Source organism: Amphiura filiformis, chromosome 14 (assembly GCF_039555335.1).
Source record: "Amphiura filiformis chromosome 14, Afil_fr2py, whole genome shotgun sequence".
NCBI classification, from domain to species: domain Eukaryota; kingdom Metazoa; phylum Echinodermata; class Ophiuroidea; order Amphilepidida; family Amphiuridae; genus Amphiura; species Amphiura filiformis.
In genome coordinates this window covers 39,284,760-39,304,438 of record NC_092641.1, presented here as the reverse complement: position 1 = coordinate 39,304,438, position 19,679 = coordinate 39,284,760, and the positions used below count along the sequence as shown (strand labels likewise).

The 19,679-nt window shown below is 35.0% G+C and overlaps 1 protein-coding gene and 1 long non-coding RNA gene across 2 annotated transcripts in view; one reads left to right on the top strand and one right to left on the bottom strand.

The window, feature by feature from the left end:
• Window positions 1–19,362, top strand: part of LOC140170072 (uncharacterized) — a 176,439-nt gene extending 157,077 nt beyond the window's left edge. Inside the window, exon 2 of the long non-coding RNA XR_011861473.1 lies at window positions 17,740–19,362. This is a non-coding gene — a long non-coding RNA (uncharacterized lncRNA). The remainder of the gene's footprint in view (window positions 1–17,739) is intronic.
• Window positions 4,585–16,545, bottom strand: LOC140170070 (trehalase-like). Its single transcript, XM_072193390.1, has 13 exons — window positions 16,257–16,545; window positions 15,256–15,356; window positions 14,772–14,904; window positions 14,280–14,367; window positions 13,936–14,036; window positions 13,599–13,691; window positions 11,959–12,204; window positions 11,725–11,774; window positions 10,602–10,790; window positions 9,007–9,236; window positions 6,847–7,071; window positions 6,650–6,703; window positions 4,585–4,903 (listed from the first exon to the last, which is right to left on the bottom strand). Exons 1-13 carry the CDS (start codon window positions 16,388–16,390, stop codon window positions 4,757–4,759), a joined length of 1,791 nt encoding a protein of 596 aa, XP_072049491.1. The 5' UTR covers window positions 16,391–16,545; the 3' UTR covers window positions 4,585–4,756.
• Window positions 19,363–19,679: the final 317 nt, after the last annotated feature.

Here is a 19,679-nt window from a genome sequence, read left to right as displayed (position 1 = left end):
ATTATGGATTTCGTTCTTATTTCAACTGGTTTCATTGATACAATTTAAATTTATTTTTGTTAAATACCATCATTGTTTTCTGTAACCTAAGTAATTGTTTTCAATTATATTTTCTTGTACAAAAGTTCTTTTGTTTCTAAATGTTTTTTCTATCATAGTGTGTATTCAACAAACAAAACGAAATACAAATTGAAAATAAACGTGTAGTATTAAAATAGGCCTAGGCCCCGCAGGGGCGTAGCCAGCTTTCTTGGTCGGGGGGGGCAAAATAAAATTGTTTTGGGCACAGACGAAAAAAATTGCAGTTGCATCATACAATACATAGAGACTGTATGTCTTCGAGCTTCCCGAAAAGGGCCTTATTGGGATGATGTGCGCGCGCAGCGCAAAAAAATGGCATTTTACACTATTTTTGCCCATTATCCGGCTAAAAAAGGGCTATATTGTTACAATGTGCGCGCGTAGCGTGGAAAAAAGTTGTATTTTACACTATTTTGGCCCTGAATTCTTTTCCTTTGCCCTCCTGATTTTCTCTTTCATTTTATGTCAGAGGGCACTTTTTCTTTCATTTTTTTTTTTTGTCAGGGGGGCCCTCTGCCCCCCTGCCCCCCCCCCTCGCTGGCTACGCTACTGAGGCCCCGCACCTTTTCAAACTCATCCTCACAATAGATATATAAATAAATAAAGTTATAAATAAATAAAGTTATAAATAAATAAAGTTATAAATAAATAAAGTTATAAATAAATAAAGTTATAAATAAAGTTATAAATAAATAAAGTTATAAATAAAGTTATAAAGTTATGAATAAATAAATAAATAAATAAATAAATAAATAAATAAATAGATAAATAAATAAATAAATACACAAGGAATGTATCTATATAACCTGGACCTATTCGGAAAACCTTAGTTCACCTTCACATTTTTATAACAACGTAATGTTTCAGTAATGGGGTTTCAACACGAATTACAGGCAAATATAGCTATTTTGCTGGACAATACTTCATGATGCGGATGATCGAATAAGTACTCTATCAGCGCATCTAATTATTATGACATTCACCCCCATTGCACTAAATGGATTGATTCAAAAAAGTTTATGGTACCCGACGATCTACGGCTTTTTATAAAAATATAGCGGGAAAAGACAAAAATTGAAAAGAAATGGGGTTTCAAATTGAACTTTGGAATTTGAAAAGTATAAATCACGTTGGGCGAGTTTCCCGACAGGAGTCTTATTAAGCCGTAGTCTTAAGGTGGCCTTGAGGCTACTAAGCCTAGCCCGCTCTCGAAGCCCGAGTCTTAACTCTAGCCGGATTTCTTCAACGCAAATTCAACCTAGTCTTAGTGGCCTTGCAGGCTTAACGCTTGACAACCTCGTCCCTTTCAACAAGCGACTTAATTGTATAGGCTGTTGGAGGTAGATGCACATAAGCTGTGGTCCTCACGGTTTACCGTACTAACAAGGTTGCCGTTTCATTATCGCAATGTTCCCGGCGCAAAGACTAGCCTGGACCCGCGGTCTTGTGCTTGGGCTTATACCGTACACAACTTGATGCAAGAATATTGTGCCTGTTTTTGTGTCTTTTATGTATTATTTTATTTCCGCTTGACTTTTTATGAGTCCAACTTGTATGAATGATACGTCTATGCTTTATACTTGTGATTTTTTCTTTGCATCCCAAAAAGGGTAAAACTGTAAGCCTAATGGAAAGGAATCCGTGATTCCCCTAAAAAGGAAAGCAACCAACGTGCTATCTAGGCCTACTGCTGATATCAGTAGTCTTTTCAGATCTCACATGAAGTTATCTGTTGGTACAATATTTATAATTATTTAAGTAGAAGATATAGCAATATTATATGCATCTTATCCGTAAATTCAGTTTTAATACTGCATGCACTATTGTTTCGTGTCAAATATTTACTATATCTTACCAATTTTGTCCTTCTATTGTATTAAATTGATGTCCAACCTGGTATAATATAGGCACTCCAAAATAATATTGTAATAGGCCTACTTATGAAAAGTACGAGTATCAAACTATAGGGACAGATGGTATCATATAGGTCTTCATGATGATGATGATGATGATGATGATGATGATGATGATCATGATGATGATGATCATGATCATGATGATGATGATCATGATGATGATCATGATGATGATGAAAGAATTTTTAAAAATTATATTCGTTGTAAAAAAAATCATCATTCAAATTGAGTAGGTCTTATGATAGCAACAGCTACTTCACAAAATTCAACTAACGCAAATGAACACTAAAATAAAATGCTGAAATGTTCAACTAAATCAAACAATTACTTACCCACAGTGGCGTAACTAGACATTTTCATTTGGGGGTGGGTGGGGAAAGCGGGGACAAACATAATAAATGAGGAGCAGGTATCGTTCATGCTGTTTGGGTTTGTAAGGGGTGGAGTGGGTCTGAGGAGTTATGGGATCTGCTTGGAATGTGTCCCCGGAACATTGGCGTATATTTCTTTTTTTTTGACATGGGGGGGTGGACGGAGGTGGGATTGAAAAAACAATTATGGTACAAATGCCATATTTAAGCTATTAAAGCTGGTGACATATAGGCCAATGGTACAAAAGTGGGATAAATGCAATTTATTTAACCTTAAAATTGAGTTTTTAAGGTTAAAATGACCAAATATGAGATTAATTAATAACTCTCAGAAGTAGGCCTAATTTACCTTTTTCATGGGGGGGGGGGGCAAGAGGCTTCCCCCCCCCCTAGTTACGCGACTGCTTACTCATGTTAATTGAAAGACCGTCAAAAATATGAAAGATAAACTTTGCGTTACAATTTAAATAATTTGTAAATTGAAATAGACCAAGGCTTACGACCTAAGACCTGCTCTGAGGCAATGCCAAGAAAAGCCACTGTAAGCCTGGTCTAACAGGCTTGCGTAGACTACGGCTACAGAAGACTGATTTCGAGAAATGCAAATTTTACTGAAGCCTGGGGCTAATCCTACAAGCCTGGCCCACGGGCCAACGAAGCCTCGAGGCTATGGTAGCCGTGCTTCGGGAAATACGTTTTCAGTTAAGCCTGGTCTTACGACCTCTTAAGCCTTGAGGCTAGACAAGCCAATTGCTAAGCCACCCGTCGAGAAATTCGCCCGTTGGGTCTAAGGCTGTGCTAACACTTTTCTTTGATGACTTTGACCACAATGTTTTTTTCAATTATCTTAAAAATACAAGAATCTAACCTAATTGAACAGACAGTAGCATTATTTAAGTATTTCTTATATTATTTAAGTATTGACAAAATATTACAATATTTGGCAAAAAGTATTTTACAAAAAATATTTTACAATAACATTTTGACAATATGTTAAAAATGCTGTTGATGTTATGTTGGATTTTCATACAAAACGTTTTTTAAAACATTTTTATGACCTTTATATAACCCGAAATGTTATTAAATCGTTTTTACCAAAACCCAAAATATAATGAAGATCATTATCATAAAGTGGCACGAAATGGTTTAATATGCATGTAAAAAAATTATTTACACAAAATAAAGGTCTTATCTTTGGAATAGTTTTGATAATTTATCACTTCTCTATCAACAAAACACCTTTTTTCCTAATACAACTACCATTAACACATCATAAAATGGTTTAAAATGTTGGAAACCTGCATATTTTGACCATTTTTAGGCCAAATTTTGCCCTAAAAATAGCCCAAAACTGTCCATAAACTTTTTAAATATGGTCCAAAGTAACTCGGATTTCTTTTTATTATATGTAGAAACACGGCAGTGTATTTAAAACTGCATAATGCCACATTGATGTACTCATACACTTCAAAATTGTAAATGAAAATAATTGTTTGATCATATTTGGCTATGAGCTCATTAATTATTCATGAGCTAATTTGCATAATATTTACATAATTAAATAATAAACTTGCTTTTCTAAAAGCTTAAAGTCCAAGCTTGCCAATGGTATGCCACTTATTGGTTTTTACCCGACCAATAACACTGCAATGCAATAGTTAATATGATACCTCCACAGCACTCAAATATACCACTTTTGTGGGGGTAATAGAATAGGGTTAATTGAAAAAATAAAATGATGCTTGCATAAATTAAGGAATCGGATAGCAACATTTGCACAGTATTTTGTGGGACCTTGGCGCACATCAAACATATCAAATTGCATTCTAAATACGAGGAATGTCATTCATATATCAAACAATCTAGGTTTGTTTGAAATTCTCAAAATATTATATGATGTTTTTGATATTTTCGATATTTTATCAATCCTGGAAGTAAACTTTATAAATCTAAGCTGCGATGAAAAGCTGACCATCAATTGAAAATGTTGACCTTTCATATTGAAGATATACATTTTTCCCCAAAAAGACCTACAATTTTAGGTTTTTTGGGGAAAAATGTATATCTTCAATACTAAATGTCAAATTTTTCATATGATGGACGGCTAAAAGTATATATCGTTTAGATTTATACAACTTACTTCGAGGACTTCGAGGTTTCTTCAAAAATAATGATTTAAAATCATATGCCATAAAATGTGTATTATATCGCGAATATTTAAAAAAAGGCAAAATTATTTGATATCAAACGGACATTCCTTGTTTCCATTTTCAAAACGCAATTCGATAATTCTGTATGATGTGCTCTCAGGACAAACATAAAATAATGTGAAAACGTCGCTATCCGAGCCTTTAACCATATTCTTCACAAATGTACAAAATATAGTATTTATATTAACATTCCGTATAAAATAAGCAGGAACACCATTATTGTCTTTGTGTCACATAATTGAGTCTTGTTAGCAGCCGACGTCAATCTGTCTCCATATTTCTCAAGTAATGTTAACATAACGCCATTGGTCCAGCCGAAACCAGCCTTAAAAAGAGACAAAAAATGCGTTTTGTATAAAGTTTTCCAATATGTTTTTTTTTACATTAATTAAATTATAATAAAGCAGATTATACATGATACCACCTGTTCTGTAATTTGAGATGGCTGAAATGCCATCGATGTGTTTTATTATTAAACATTGTCACTTCACTTCTGCCTTTGCTAACACCTATCGATTGTATAGATGAGTTGATCTTAATGCTTATCAACAAAGGCAAGGAACGGTATGTCGACATGCTTGATCGAACGACTACACTCTCCGTTCAACCTGCCTTATTGTAGGTATTCTAGGTGAATTCAAATTTGCCATCAAACTGCATCATTTTATATTTAAAGCCCTTGAGTAAAGAAAGCGAAAACTGAAAACCTTTTTGTCATAGCACTTTCCGTAGCAAGGTTACATCTTGTCAAAGATTGACTTTCATCAAAAAGATTCTGCTAGCAAAATTCCCCAAACAGCATTTTCGGTGGTGTTTCTAGATCTTAGTCTCATGATAGCAGCTTTTTTTAATGGAACTGCTATCAAAATCACTCTAAAATTCCATGTACGATTGTCTTATCACCATAAAAAAATCATATATTTGGGTCAAGCGAAGTATAGAAAACATATTTATGTAGGTTTCCTTGACCAGCCTGTCCAATCTGTTCTTTTAAATTTCTATGTAAATATGTATTGTGTTTTGGCCCCGGTCTAGGCGAATTAGGCTGACTAGCAAATGTGTTAATTGAGGTTTGCCTCTCATACCTACTTATTGTGATGTGTGCGAGGATTTTATACACAAGGATATATAAATTCAAGTGAACAATGGACTTTTTGCTGCTTAACAGTGATTTTCGCAGGACAGGTGAATCAGGATTATGCATCAGCCGGAACATTGAGTGCAACTGAGCTTTGTAATCAACAAAAAGAAGATTGCCGGAGACATTCCTGAACAGTGTATTATAATATCACACCACCAAATAAATCCCCATAGAGATATGTACTAAATTCGCCTCAAGAAAACGTCATTTTTTCTTCGCAAGAGCGACTCAGTTCTTAGCGACAGCTATGACGGTTGAAATTAGTCCTAGCCTGATCCCTCTGACTGTAAAATATAGGTTGACCGTCATTATTTTTTACGACTGGCCCTCGAAGTCTATGATGTCCGGCAATTACCTAATTTACCCAAAAATCATGCCAGTGTTTCTGTACAGAAACGACTGCTTAAAATCATTAAAAGATACTCGATCTCTCCCATCTGTGGTACACTTGCAGGATTTGATATTACTAATCATGACCAATCCAAATTTAGCCAAAGTTATGCAAATTTCTGCTCATTTTAATGCTTACTTTAGGCTTATGATGCATGGCTTTTTTCTGAGAAATGCATTCAGGGCGCACGACCGTATAATACTATTTGGTGGTGTGAAATCTGAAAGTGATTGTCAATGATCTTATGTATTAATGTTCACTCGCAAATTATCGTTAAATCATAATTTTTTTTCATTAAAGATTCAGATATTGTTAACTTAATCAAACAGTGTGTTTTGATGTGCATTCTGAAGTGAATGGGTAAAAGGTGTTTTGGCCTTGAGACATTAACGACTTGTAACAATGTCTTTAGTATTTCATATTCATATTCAGCAAACTATTCACTAAATTCAGCAAAAAAATGACAGATAAACAATATTACGGTGTAATTTTATCGTGCAGACGATTATAATTTGGGATATACTTTCCAATATGCTTACCTGTACTTCGTATTCTCCGCCGTGTCCTGGAACCCCCTGTTTCTCGACATCATACTTTGGAAAACAATAATTAAGAAGCAGTAAGACAACGTAAATTATAGTTAAAAAGTGTAAATAAATTTAGGTAAATATTGAAAAATAAGATAGTAAAAGTGCATAAACTAATTTTGAAAATGAATTGATTGATATGATGTTACCTTTTCAAACATAACATCCTTTTCTATATATGCCTTCCAATTCGTAGTTGTCCAGTTCTGTGCCAGTTCAAAGGCATATACCCGCGCCTCTTCCACGCTGCTGGAATCCAGAGCTTGTATGACCATTTCTTGAAGGGGTGGCCAGGCATTTGGGTAGTCCCACTGTTGGCCAGTTTTAAGTAAGGAGGTAGGGATTCCTCCTGGATAGTCCAGAACACCCAAATCCTAAGAAATAATAATAATAATAAACCAATATTTTTACAGCGCAATTTGCATCGCAGATGCCCCATTGCGCTTTACAACTAAAAAAAAAAGGAAAATACACATACATAAAATATACAATATAAAATTTACCCTTACAACAGATTAAAATTACAAGATTGATGACACTGGATATCGACACCCTCATAACCAAAGCGCCCAAATCACTACCACATGCCTCCCACCCGCAAACCAGATCCTCCGAGCAATAACCCAAAACCAACCAAATCCCCAGCCGCACTCCCCACTAACCTGTGGAATATAGAGAAGGTTTTATTTTCATCAAACTTTTACTTTAAACTATAACTGACGATATAATATTTAGCTACTATAGTTGGATTGGTTGATGACTCTACATAGGAGTCATTCGACTCCCATTATAGAGTCATTTTAGACATAGAGTCCCGTAGTGGCTGGACTCTGCTCCTGGAGTAACCCATACTCCATTAATAGAGTCAGCCTGACTCCATTACAGGGTCACTCCGACAATTCGAAGAAAGACAAAATATTGATACACATAGATGTACATCAACATAAAAATTCAAAGTATAGACTTACCGGATATATAGGAGACTTTACTCCGAGTTTCACGCCATAGGCGATTGTCAGACGACACGATGGAGAAAATTTGGCTTGACCACCTTCCTCTTGGAATGGGAGAATATACATTCCATGGTGTCAAGAGCCAAGCAATTACAGAATCTGACTCCCTTGAAGAGTCATAAATTTCTTGACTCTGTCTACGACTCTGAATGTAGAGTCAATTGACCCCACAGATAGAGTCAACTGACTCTCCTGTGATAATCAGGTGACTCCTTTGGAGAGTCAGTGCTAGTTTACTCCACTTATAGAGTCACTTGACTCCATTCTGGCTATCAGTGTATGGTATACCATACGGCAGTTTTTTGATGATTTCTTCGGAAATACACCGACTTGGAACGCCAAATTTCAATATGTTTATGAGAAAAATATGAGCTTTCATCTGATACAAAATCAGCATTTTGATGCTGGTGGGTGATGAGATTTTAAATCAGGTTACCCACCTTTAATAATTCGTAATGGTTCTGGCGAGATGTCGCAAGAAATTGTTCAAAATATTTTGATATTAATCCGCGATGTTATAAGGCCCGTCGATTACGAGCTGATCAAAGTATAGATACACTAGTATACACTATCGCAAACACAATCGACTTTTTTTCTCATTCCGTAATTCATGTTTCTGGCGAGATGTAACAAGACAATTCTCAAAATAAAATATTTTGAAATCAATCCGCGATGTTATAAGTATACATTAATTCTCGCTATTCGCAATAAGAATTTCCCATGATACATCACGATTACATCGCAAACCGCTGGCGGCGCCCTTATTGCGAATAGCGAGAATTGACCTTGCTCAATCCAGATTTCCAGAAACTGTCCTTCGCCTGAGGCGGTTTATCATAGTGTGGTTCGATGAGTATTTATATACCACCTATTTTATGAAATATGGCTGATTGTTTCAGGAGTCTGTAACGTGAATACTCATTTATCACTTCATTTTACAAAGTTTTGCGAGACGTAACAAATCATGCTTGTCCATAATTTACCCATTGCTAAATTAGCGAAACTTAGGAAGTGAGCCATTAGCACATGAAGCAATCTCAATAGCATGCATGTAGATTGTGAGTTGTGCGTCAGCATGCCAGCTAGTGACATGGAGGGTCATATTGATTTGCGCGCCGCGAGTGTTGTTGGGATGGTTAAAACGGGATAATATTTTAGCGACGTTGCTGATGATAACAATAATTGTGATTGGTGCAAGGCAACCAATGAACTGTCTAGAATCTATTTTTGCGAGTGACATAGACATTTTTATCTTCATCCTCGCAAGTGAAACAAGGAAAATAAATTTTAACTAACCTTCATATAATTTAACACTTTTTCTTCAATCTGACTATCACCGATTCCTTCTGCGTAGCAATTGGCCCATAAAGGCATGACATTAGAGGGGTAAAATTCATTTCGATTCCGAGCCAATTCCAAATCATAATCCAGCCACGCCCCGGTATCTTCGGCCCAGAATACATCTTGAATTGCTTGGCGACGCCTGATGTGGGCTTGCATGTACTCGTCAGCCTTACTCTGTTGACCTGGATGAGAGTGTACTATGTATTAATATTTTTTCATCCTGTTTTTGTAAACACGAGTGCAAGGCAATAAATAAGGCTTTTCGGATCAAACAATCGTAAATTGTTTTGGGTACAGATTATTAAAATTTATGGGCAATCCCAGCATGCTATTAGACTATAATAAATAATGTAATTTTTTTTTCAAGAATTCAAGACAATGGTCCTTCATCAAGTTCTAGGTTTTAGTTTTGGTCACATGATGTCATATTGATGTGTTCATGAAGTTGTGTCATACTTTTTGACGTCACTCTCTTGTAAGAAAATAAAACGTTTTAAGCAATAAGGACATTATTAAACAGATCTGTGAGGCCATAGGCTTCAATATGTATAGTGCATGTTTTTAAAATATTTTCTCAAACAATCATTAGAGCTATCTCAAGAACTATTGAACCAATACTAGACTGTAATGTAATGAAAATTTATAATGATAATTCTTTCAAAAGTAATGAGAATTGGACAAAACTAATTAATAAAAAATACCAATTAACGTGTAAACAACCTGTCACATAATTTTATTAAACGAGGAAAATTTAACCTGCTAATTAGTACAGCATGCCCGATCAGTCCCAGAGTGTTTAAAGTTTCATAGAAATAAGAAAATTTTCAATTCTCATAGTTTTGCCCAATTCGTACCGCTTTTGAAAGAATTCTGATTATAAATTTCCATTAGTGAAATCTGGTCATGCATGCAAGTGTACAATTTTGAGATTTTTCATTTTTAAATACATTTTGGAACTTGTCTTCTGCAGTCGAAACCCGTGTGAGAGGGTTTTAATATTTAGCACGTCTTATACTCTTTTCGTACTGAGAACCTTGATAAGTATGCTTCGACTATATTTATAAATACGTATTTATAAATACGCACTTGACCACCTACGCGCTGCCATAACAGCTTGTAGACAGTAAGTCTTGAAGTGACCTTCTACATAGCGGGTGATCTTCCTGTACATTTGAATGCAAAGGCGGTATACAACACGAGACTACTGTGTAGCAAAACTGTCTATTTTGTTCAACATTGTAATTAAGTTGTAAACCTCAATAAATATTGTTTGAGTCACCAAATACTTTCAAAATATTCTTTTTGATAACATATTATAAATTCGGAATCCCCCCATTTGAAATAATTTAGCTATTTAATTAATTCTTAATTTTGATTATATTTATCTATAGAGTTCGTATCCTTTTCAATGGCACGAGCATTTGGTCACGCTTGTTGATCTTGGTATATCGTGCCCATGGGTCACGTGCGTATTTATAAATACGTATTTATAAATATATGGTCGCTGATAAGTAATTCATCGCACTTTTTTAAATTACTTTACTTACCATCCATTGCAAACATTTCGGCTAATATCTTTTCATTCATGCAAAGTATACTGTTGAGTTCTACAGGAACTATTTGTTTGGTGCGGATTGATTTTAGATCGGTTTGCTTTTCTTGAAACCACCTACTGCTGTAATCCCAACCACTTTCTGCGCCAGATGCTAAATCAGAGCAAATCCGGGCCGACTCCCCTAAAATAGATTATCAGATTAGATGCAAGGTTTAGTATAGGATAAGTTTATGTTTTGTCATAGTTAGACGGTAAAACATGTAAAAATCAGTTATAAACACGGTGTTTGAACTGATAGAAAAGGATAGAATATTTTTCTTCAGATAAACCTTTATAATAAAAAAATATTACTGCACATTTCAACATAATTATTTATCATGGACAAATAATGTTGGTTAAATAGTGGCACAAGTACACTTCTATGAAAATTGACGTGAATGAACATTTAAGCAAATGTGTGCAAGCGTGTTGTTGTAAAATTGATTTTGCGGCCAAGAACCGGCTCATTTCAGTGAAAAACCAGCTTATTTATATTGGACTAACACGTCAGCTGTATGGTATTTCAAAATATAACAGTAATGGAAAGAAAAGTGCAAATGTTCGTTCGTCGGATGTTTGACGAAGTGACCAGCTCAAATGACGTCACTATGTAAACAAAACAACGTAGAGGTATTAATAATTAATTATGTAATACCAAATATGGAGGTATCCAAAGGTATGTGCTAATTAGAATAATTCAGAATTCGCTCCCGGTATATAAAAGTATTAGTTGATCGAAGGAGGTTACGTGAACATGTACAGTGGACCGTCTCTAGTTTATTAATGGACCTCTGTTGGGTAGACGTAATACCCAAACGCGATCACCGTACGCGCAACTAGATTAGTCGCCTTCATTGTAAAATGAGGAGAGTTTTCATGAAATAAATTTAACTCACTAAAAATGAGAATAAATGATAGGAATTTTTGTTGTCACTACAATCGTGTCATTGGGGATGTATACGAGTATAGTTAGGTCCAATCCAATACGATAATCTTCTAAACCACCTGCCTATCCGGTATGACATGACACGATATAGAGATAGAGAACAAAATTATACACTCTTTCGTTTTCCTACCTTGGTCACTACTGGAACAAGTAATAACATCTTCTCGGAATGATTCAGGTCTATTTGAAATATGACAAAAAATGACAAAAATAGACAACACTTAGACAAACACGCACCCCCATTTCTTGTTGATTTATATGACAATTACAAGTTTTTCGATGTGTCTTTAAATTTAAACCATGACGCACACAGTTAGTCAGGCTTCAACTGAAACGAGTTTTGCTAACATTAAGACAGAAATACCTTGGTTTCCCCATAAACACATCATAACGATTCAGCAGGTGACTCTCGTCGCTTCCCGGCTTCTGTACTTGTACCGTTCTGTTTGACATCCAAAACGAATACTCTTTTTCTAGAGTTGGTAGAAGAGACTTCACGAATTCAAAGTCACCAGTTGTTTTAAAGTATTCGTACACGGATGGTATGAAGAATGGAGGTTGGCTTCGGTTTTCGTAGTATATTCGGTTCCCATTCGGCACAAACCCTAGTCTGAAATGGTGAAATTACTGAAATATGTAAACGATGTTTACATTCATATGCCTAGACATGACTGATAAGCAGTAAACAATACTATAAATCACACTACTATTAGGCTCAATACATATACCCAGCAGACACAAAAAGTTTTACAGAAAACGTTTATTTGCCGGATTATTTAAACGCTAGAAAAATAATGTCATTAAGTGCTGACATAATATTTTCCGAAAATGTTTGCCAAATTTTGTTTTGCAATAATATTGTGACAACATTTTTGAAATTTTTGTTGCAGTGTTGTTGTTTTTCATATAAACGGGTTTTTTTTAATGCTTTCATTTTTATTTTTTTTGCAAAATTATAATTGAATGTTGGAGAATATAGGTAGATTCATCCTTTGCCCCGTTCCCTGTGTTGCTTGTCTGTGTTCCTGTGGGAACCAATTAGGTTTAGCCACTTTGAAAGTGACTTTGTCACTATCTGGCTATCCCTGCCAGGGGTTCTCTTGTCCATTGTTTTTGTTCCTAGTTAATGCATGTCTTCTCTCTATTTTCTCCAACCTGGGTCAATTCAATTTCTTGCTTTATGACCTTCCATGGTTTACATTTTATATCTTTGCATGTGTAATTTATATATTTGTGTGTAATTTTTATATTGTGCAATATTTTATAGGTATATGTGCTTTTTACTGGCAAATAAAATGATATGATCCCGGATATGATATGATATGATAATTTCATTTCAGATTTATCACGACTACGTGAATACATAAAAAATGCATCCTTCGGAACCAGACAATCATAAACGCAGTCATACATTTAAACCAGGACATTGCATATTATTGTGATCAGCACAGATGTAGATGAAAATAAAAACACAACACAAGTGGTTGATAAAACCAACGATAGCCCCAAAGCCTAAAAAATATTAAAGACTGGTTTCCAATGACCAGCCTTTACATGATTTGATATAGTAAACAAAAGATTGAAATTCTACATGCATTAATTTAAGGGGGTACTACACCCCTGCCCAATTTTGTTCCTATATTTGCATTTTTCTCAAAAATTATAGGGCATTGTTGACAAGCAAGATATGTATATTATAGGGGCAAGGACTACAACTACTGCACTGGAAATTTTATTTCAGCACAGACAACAGTTGTGGAGTTACAAAAAAAAATGAGGGAAACCCAATATTTGATCAATAAATCAATAAATACTTGCCTTGAGATGCTGAATTTTCAGTGCAGTAGTTGTAGTTCTTGCCCCTATAATATACATACCTTACTTGTCACCAATGCGCTATAATTTTTGAGAAAAATGCAAAAATATGCACAAAATTGGCCAGGGGTGTAGTACCCCCTTAATCATTACGAAATTCAGGTCAATGGCGAGAGAAGGTAGACTTACTTGTCGACCATGTCAGCAAAGTTTGATAGCATTCCCTTCACTGTCTCTGTCATACTTGATATTAGTAAGCCTTTAATCACCCAATATGAATCCCTACAAAATAAATCATTATAATCAAATGTTTAAAATCAGTAAATAGGAATTTTGAAAAGTTTATAAAATCTAATGAGGTATCAAATTACGCAAAATTCTCTATCTGTCGACTTTATTTTGTAATTTAGTTTTAGTGTCTTTTATAAAGTTGTACACACAATGTGCAAACTCGATAAAGAACCCTTTTAGAAAGAAGACAACAGCACGTTTTTTAAACGTTTGTAATAACGGTTTCGATTCTCACCAGTAGTAGAATTCTCTGAATCTCCCTCCAGGAACAACAAAGGGTTGCTTCACATAGATGAGTGTGTATCGATCCTGATTGTTTAAAACGTCTGAGTTAATCTGATATTGATAAGGTTAAACAAATGACCCAAAGTAACAATAAAGAAAGTGTAGTCTGTTATAGCACTAGTTCTTTTTCAATGGTTTTCTACATTCATTGCATAAAATTTAGAATAATTATACTGAAGCTTGATCACATATCATGAATGCACCCCACCACTATATAGCACACAATTAAGCGTGTTTCAGTATGGAACTTCCATAACCAACACTCAAACAAACAAAATTAAGATCACGCAATACCTTTCTTCCGAGTTCCTTCCATAGCGCATGTAGATCGTCTGCCCAATCACGTAATTGCGCATCTTTTATTTTGTTCAGGAAGTCTGGACTGATGTAAAACGTAACATATATAAATAAATGTACATGAAAGTTATTCGGAAGATTGTTTAAAATTGAATTTGTTTATAAATTTAGAAATCTATTGATCCTTGGTTTGTTTTGTGTTCTTGTCCGTTAATGAATTTATTCTCTTCGCAATGTTAATTAATATTTGCAGTTTTGTAGCCCAACTAAACTTTCGATTTTTTGCCAATACTGTGTCCATTTTGTACATAAAAAGTAACGATTAAATTCAGCTTTAAAAGGAAATTTGGTCCTTCGGAGGGACAGTAATTATAATCTATTCAGACTTGCTTGAAATTCGAATCAAAGGAGAACAATAACAATTTCGCATTGTTTCTTTATTCTCTCTCTAAAGAGTTGTAAAATTGAGGGAAATTAAAAAAATCTTACTCTTCTTCCCAATCTGTAGGGATCCATTCCGTGAATTCCAGATTTGGACCATCAAAATATGTCTCAACAAACATCCGCATTAGTTCTGGATCAGTGGGATCGTCTAAATCATCAAAAGCAGCTAGAATTTCATCTGAAGAAAGACATACAAATTATCACATGTTTTGACCTCCTCCAAAATCACGAAACAAGAAGAATAATTAAATGAGAGCTGAAAACATTTCCTTCCATGGATACTGAATACAAGACAATGGGATTTGTCTGTAACGTTCAAATCTTGGGTTACTTTCTTTTAAATGTACGCTGCGACATCAATATATAAGGATATAGGGCCTATATATTGCAACATATCGTGTGTCATAATGCGCAGCAATTAATTCTGTTTCGAATGCATATCCCAAATTCGGCATATGATCAAACGTTTTGAAATAATGGTCATTCATTTAGGGGGTAATTACTTTTTGGTAGGTGTTTTGTATCTTACCTGGTGGGTACTTGAGGTGCAAATCAACAAACGTTTTAGAATCATTGTATATGTAAGCATTCTGCGCCGCTTCCAGCAGGGGTCCATCGCAAAAGATTTTACTGAAAGTTAAAGGTAGATATTCTGGAAGATTTATATACTATAACTTATATTTTCATTGGTCTGACGTGTACCCACCAATGCTGAGTAGGCCTGCACCGGTACTGTGATAACCGACAGTGTACTCGTAGAAATACTGCCGGAACTTATTAGGAATTCCAGTCAAGAAAGCATATCTACTTATCAATGAAAGTTTACACCAATGCACAGAGCTTGAGAAATTTGATTAAACCTTTCAAAGGTACTAGCTCCCTAGGTACTTCGTGTGAAATTTTCATGTAACAAACATTGATTTGCGACCCAAAGCTTGCTAAAGCCATAAAAGTCTCGAATGCTCTTTTGTCTAAAATGTTAGCGTAAACATGAGTGGGTAAAAAGTACATAATATTCATTGTCCATGGTAAATTTGCATAGTTAAGACGTGACATAAACCCCGATATACGTGGGTTGTTCATATTTAATAAACATAATTAAACATTGTTCAAAAAATGAAATAGATGTTCTCAAAAGCTACAGAAGCAGGTCAGGTCGTACATTTTACATGTTTTATAATTAAAGAAACCGTGATTTGACTATTATGGTCCAAACTGAATTGTGATAAAATCTGTGTAACATTGAAGGTATTAGTAAGTGATCATGTATCTAATTATTTTTATAAATAACAAAAACCTATTTTTTCTTTGTTTTTAATTTATTTTCTGTACAAAATGTTTTCTTCTTCTTTTTTCTTTCTTTTATTCAATACTATTCAAATTATTATTTTTAACTCACAGAAGATGAGGTAGAATTCTATTTATGAATCGAAACAATTGTTTTGGGAATTGACACAATTGTTTTAAACCATTTAATATGTAAAAAAGAAAAACGTATCCGATGATAACAATATCATGATTATACTGTACCTGTCACACGGTAATGCATCAGATAGTTCCTGGCCCCTTACACTCACAGTAAGAGTTAAGCTTACTAATATCCCTAGAGTTGTACAAGTTCCCATTAGAAGTGGAGTGGACCTAATGTTCCTCATGTTGATCATAATCGGAAGCGTAAGCCTACTGATAGGTGTATGCACCGAATCCTTCTTCACATGTACATTCGTTTTAGCACGTTTCTAGAGAACACTCATCAATGTCACAACATACATTGCGTTGACCGAAAAAAGTAGAATTTTACAAGTTACTCAGTTAATTGCAACTTTTCTACCATATGACTTGCGACTAAATAGGAGTCACAACTTTACTACCGTTCTGATTTGCAACACTGTGTAATCTAATTAGTTATTGACATTGTACTATTTACCAGTTGCCAGTCAAAGTATTACGCAGTGAAAGAAAATTAATGTTCAACGATTGATTATGCGATTTCCTGCACGAGTCGTTTATTTTATAAACCGATGGCTTAGAAACACAAGGCCTTATATCTATTTAAATAATTTGAGAAAATTTTGAAAATTTGAGAAAAGGATTGAAAATTTGAGAAAAGGATTGAAAATTTGGTCGCATGATGAGAGCTTGTTATACTGACTTCTGACTCTAAAAATGTGTTTTATGTGGATGGGGCTTTTACTAGAAAGATAATTTCTTTCTGAAATTTTTGATCTCATTTTTGAAAAAAGTTGGACACGAGGCCTTGTATTTCCTAGCCCTCGAAATTCATGTTAATTTCTTCATTTATGTGTAATTATAGTGAGCCATTCAATTTGTAAAAAGAATCTCACGTTCTTATTCCAGTTGAAATCTACACACTCTTTTTAGAAGACATGATCTTAATCGTTCACACACACAGGGAGTGTGAATTTCAAATAGGGTTGCCTAAATGAGGGAGTTCGTTTAAAATATATAACCCTATGTGGGAGATTTAGATCTTGCTACCATAAGGGGTATATGGATTTCAAGTGGAATAACCTTTTCTATTATTTCCCCCTTTGAATGCTTGATGTATATTTTGACTAATTGGAGCATCATATTACGGAGCACTTGGTATAGTACGGTTGCATATTTGCTATAGCACCACGTTTATTTACTTTTCGATTGAGTATTGCATTAAAGATACTACCGCGTGTTCAAAATGTTCAAGGGTCAATTTCGTTATTTTGACAGACGCCAATTTACAATTGGCAAACATACCGATACAAACTTAGAAGAGAGTTAAAGTTATTCTGAACGGACATAAATTGTCCGACTCAATTCAGGAATGAGGTATTATAGGCTATTCCAGTTAAAATCCATACACCCCCAGTGGAAGGTATTACCTCAATCTTCCATTTGAAATGGAGTCACACATTCAGGTAACCCCGTTTGTTTGAAATGGAATCACCCATTCAGGTAACCTCATTTGAAATGGAGTCACCCATGCTAACCCCATTTAAAATTCGCACTCCCCTAGCAGTACGACGGCAACTTCGTGACCTCTTTTGTTCGATAGAAAATTTTTACGGGTTGGTGAACACGGGTTACGTAACTAAATGTTGAAAATTTGGCCGGCAAACATGTTTTAGCGAAATAGCTCCAGAAATGGGAGACACGGGTCGTTATTTGCTTAAATTGTGTACCATGATCACGGATAAGATACCAAACATTTGTGCAAAGAACAAAAAACGAGTAAAAGTTGAATAATATTGAAAATAAAGAAGCTTGAACATGTCCAAAGTGGCCGGGAAAATGAGAAAACTTGCATGTCACGATCACCAAAATGGTTATATCTACAACTATGAGCAAACGCCGGTCTTATGCTTTTCTGTAATGATAGATATTAACTAACTTGAGCTTGTATTAAATTTTCAGCGAAAATGATTGGTGGAACAATCGAGTCGTAGGTTGGAAAGTTACTCTCAAAACGGCCCGTGTCTCAATCGTGCGTGTCCCGTTAGTGACAAGTGTCACTAGCAAAATAGCAGCCGGCCTTGTCATTATATCGAATAATAATCGTCAGAATCGTCCAGTTGACTCCAGTGATATTTCTTTATTCAAGTAAAATACTGCATTGACTTACAAAATATTGAAGTCAATATAAAAAGTAATATCACCTCATTTGACTGAACTTAAAAGCAGTTTTAAAAATATTATTGTTGATCGAGTCCCTGAATGAGAAATAAGATTGCAAAAGATACGAGTATGTTACAGCAGGTTGTGATGGTCTAGTGGTTGACGCCGTGGTTTGAAGTGCGAGAGGTTGAAGGTTCGAATCCTACAGCATTTCGATTTTTTTTTCTCTCTTGTTCTGTTAGGCCTATGGTGTAGGCCCGTCAGTATTATGATCAATTAAAAATATTTCTATGCAACACGTTTGCAATGTTTTTCTTTATGCGTAGGCCTACATATTAAAAAAAATAAGATAGCGTCAGCCATAATTTACGAATTTCAAACCTGATATTTTGGCACAATATTATTTGTAATTTTTACACCGTTCTTACACCATACCCAGACATACACATAATTGGAATCAGCGTTTCGTTGTCTAGAGTAACTTTAATTATCTTCAATAGAACACCACAAGCGGTCAAGATAAAAAAATGCTTTCTTTCATTTTACCTCATTATTTCTGCTTCAAATGATCAGAAACCCTTCCTGAAAGTTGTTTACTACATGTAATATCATAAATATTTTCAAAAAAAAACAAAAAAAACCCGCTATGGTAGGGTTCGAACTTCCAACCTCACGCACTTCAGGCACGGACTTAGCCACTAGACCATCACAACCTGCCGACTTATTCTCGTACCTTTTGCAATGTTATTTCTAATTCAGTGTCTCGTTCAACAATAATCTTTTATAAACTGTTTGTAAGTTCAGTCAAATGGCTTGAAATTACGTTTTATATTGACTTCGATATTGTGTATGACAGGGCAGTATTTTGTATGAATAAATAAATATCACTGTAGTCAACTGGACGATCCTGACAATTATTAATCGATTATATGGACAAGGCCGGCTGTTAATTTTCCTGCTGACACTGGTCACTTATGGTCACGCACGATTGCGAGGGGAAGCCGTTTTGAAAGCAACTTTCCAACCTACGACTCGATTGTTCCACCAATCATTTTCGCTGAAAATTTAATACAAGCTTAAGTTAGCTAATATCTATCATTACAGAAAAGCATACGACCGGCGTTGGCGTATAGTTGCAGATATAACCATTTTGGTGATCGTGACATGCATTTTTTCTCATTTTTTAGGCTACTTCGCGCACAATAAACATTCATTTTCTCGACAATAATTGGACTTTTACACGTTACTGTTTGCCTTATACTCATGTTTCATATCTTATCTATGGGCTCAATATGGAAATGAAGGGAGAAACCACTCGTGTATTCCATTTTTTTTGATGTT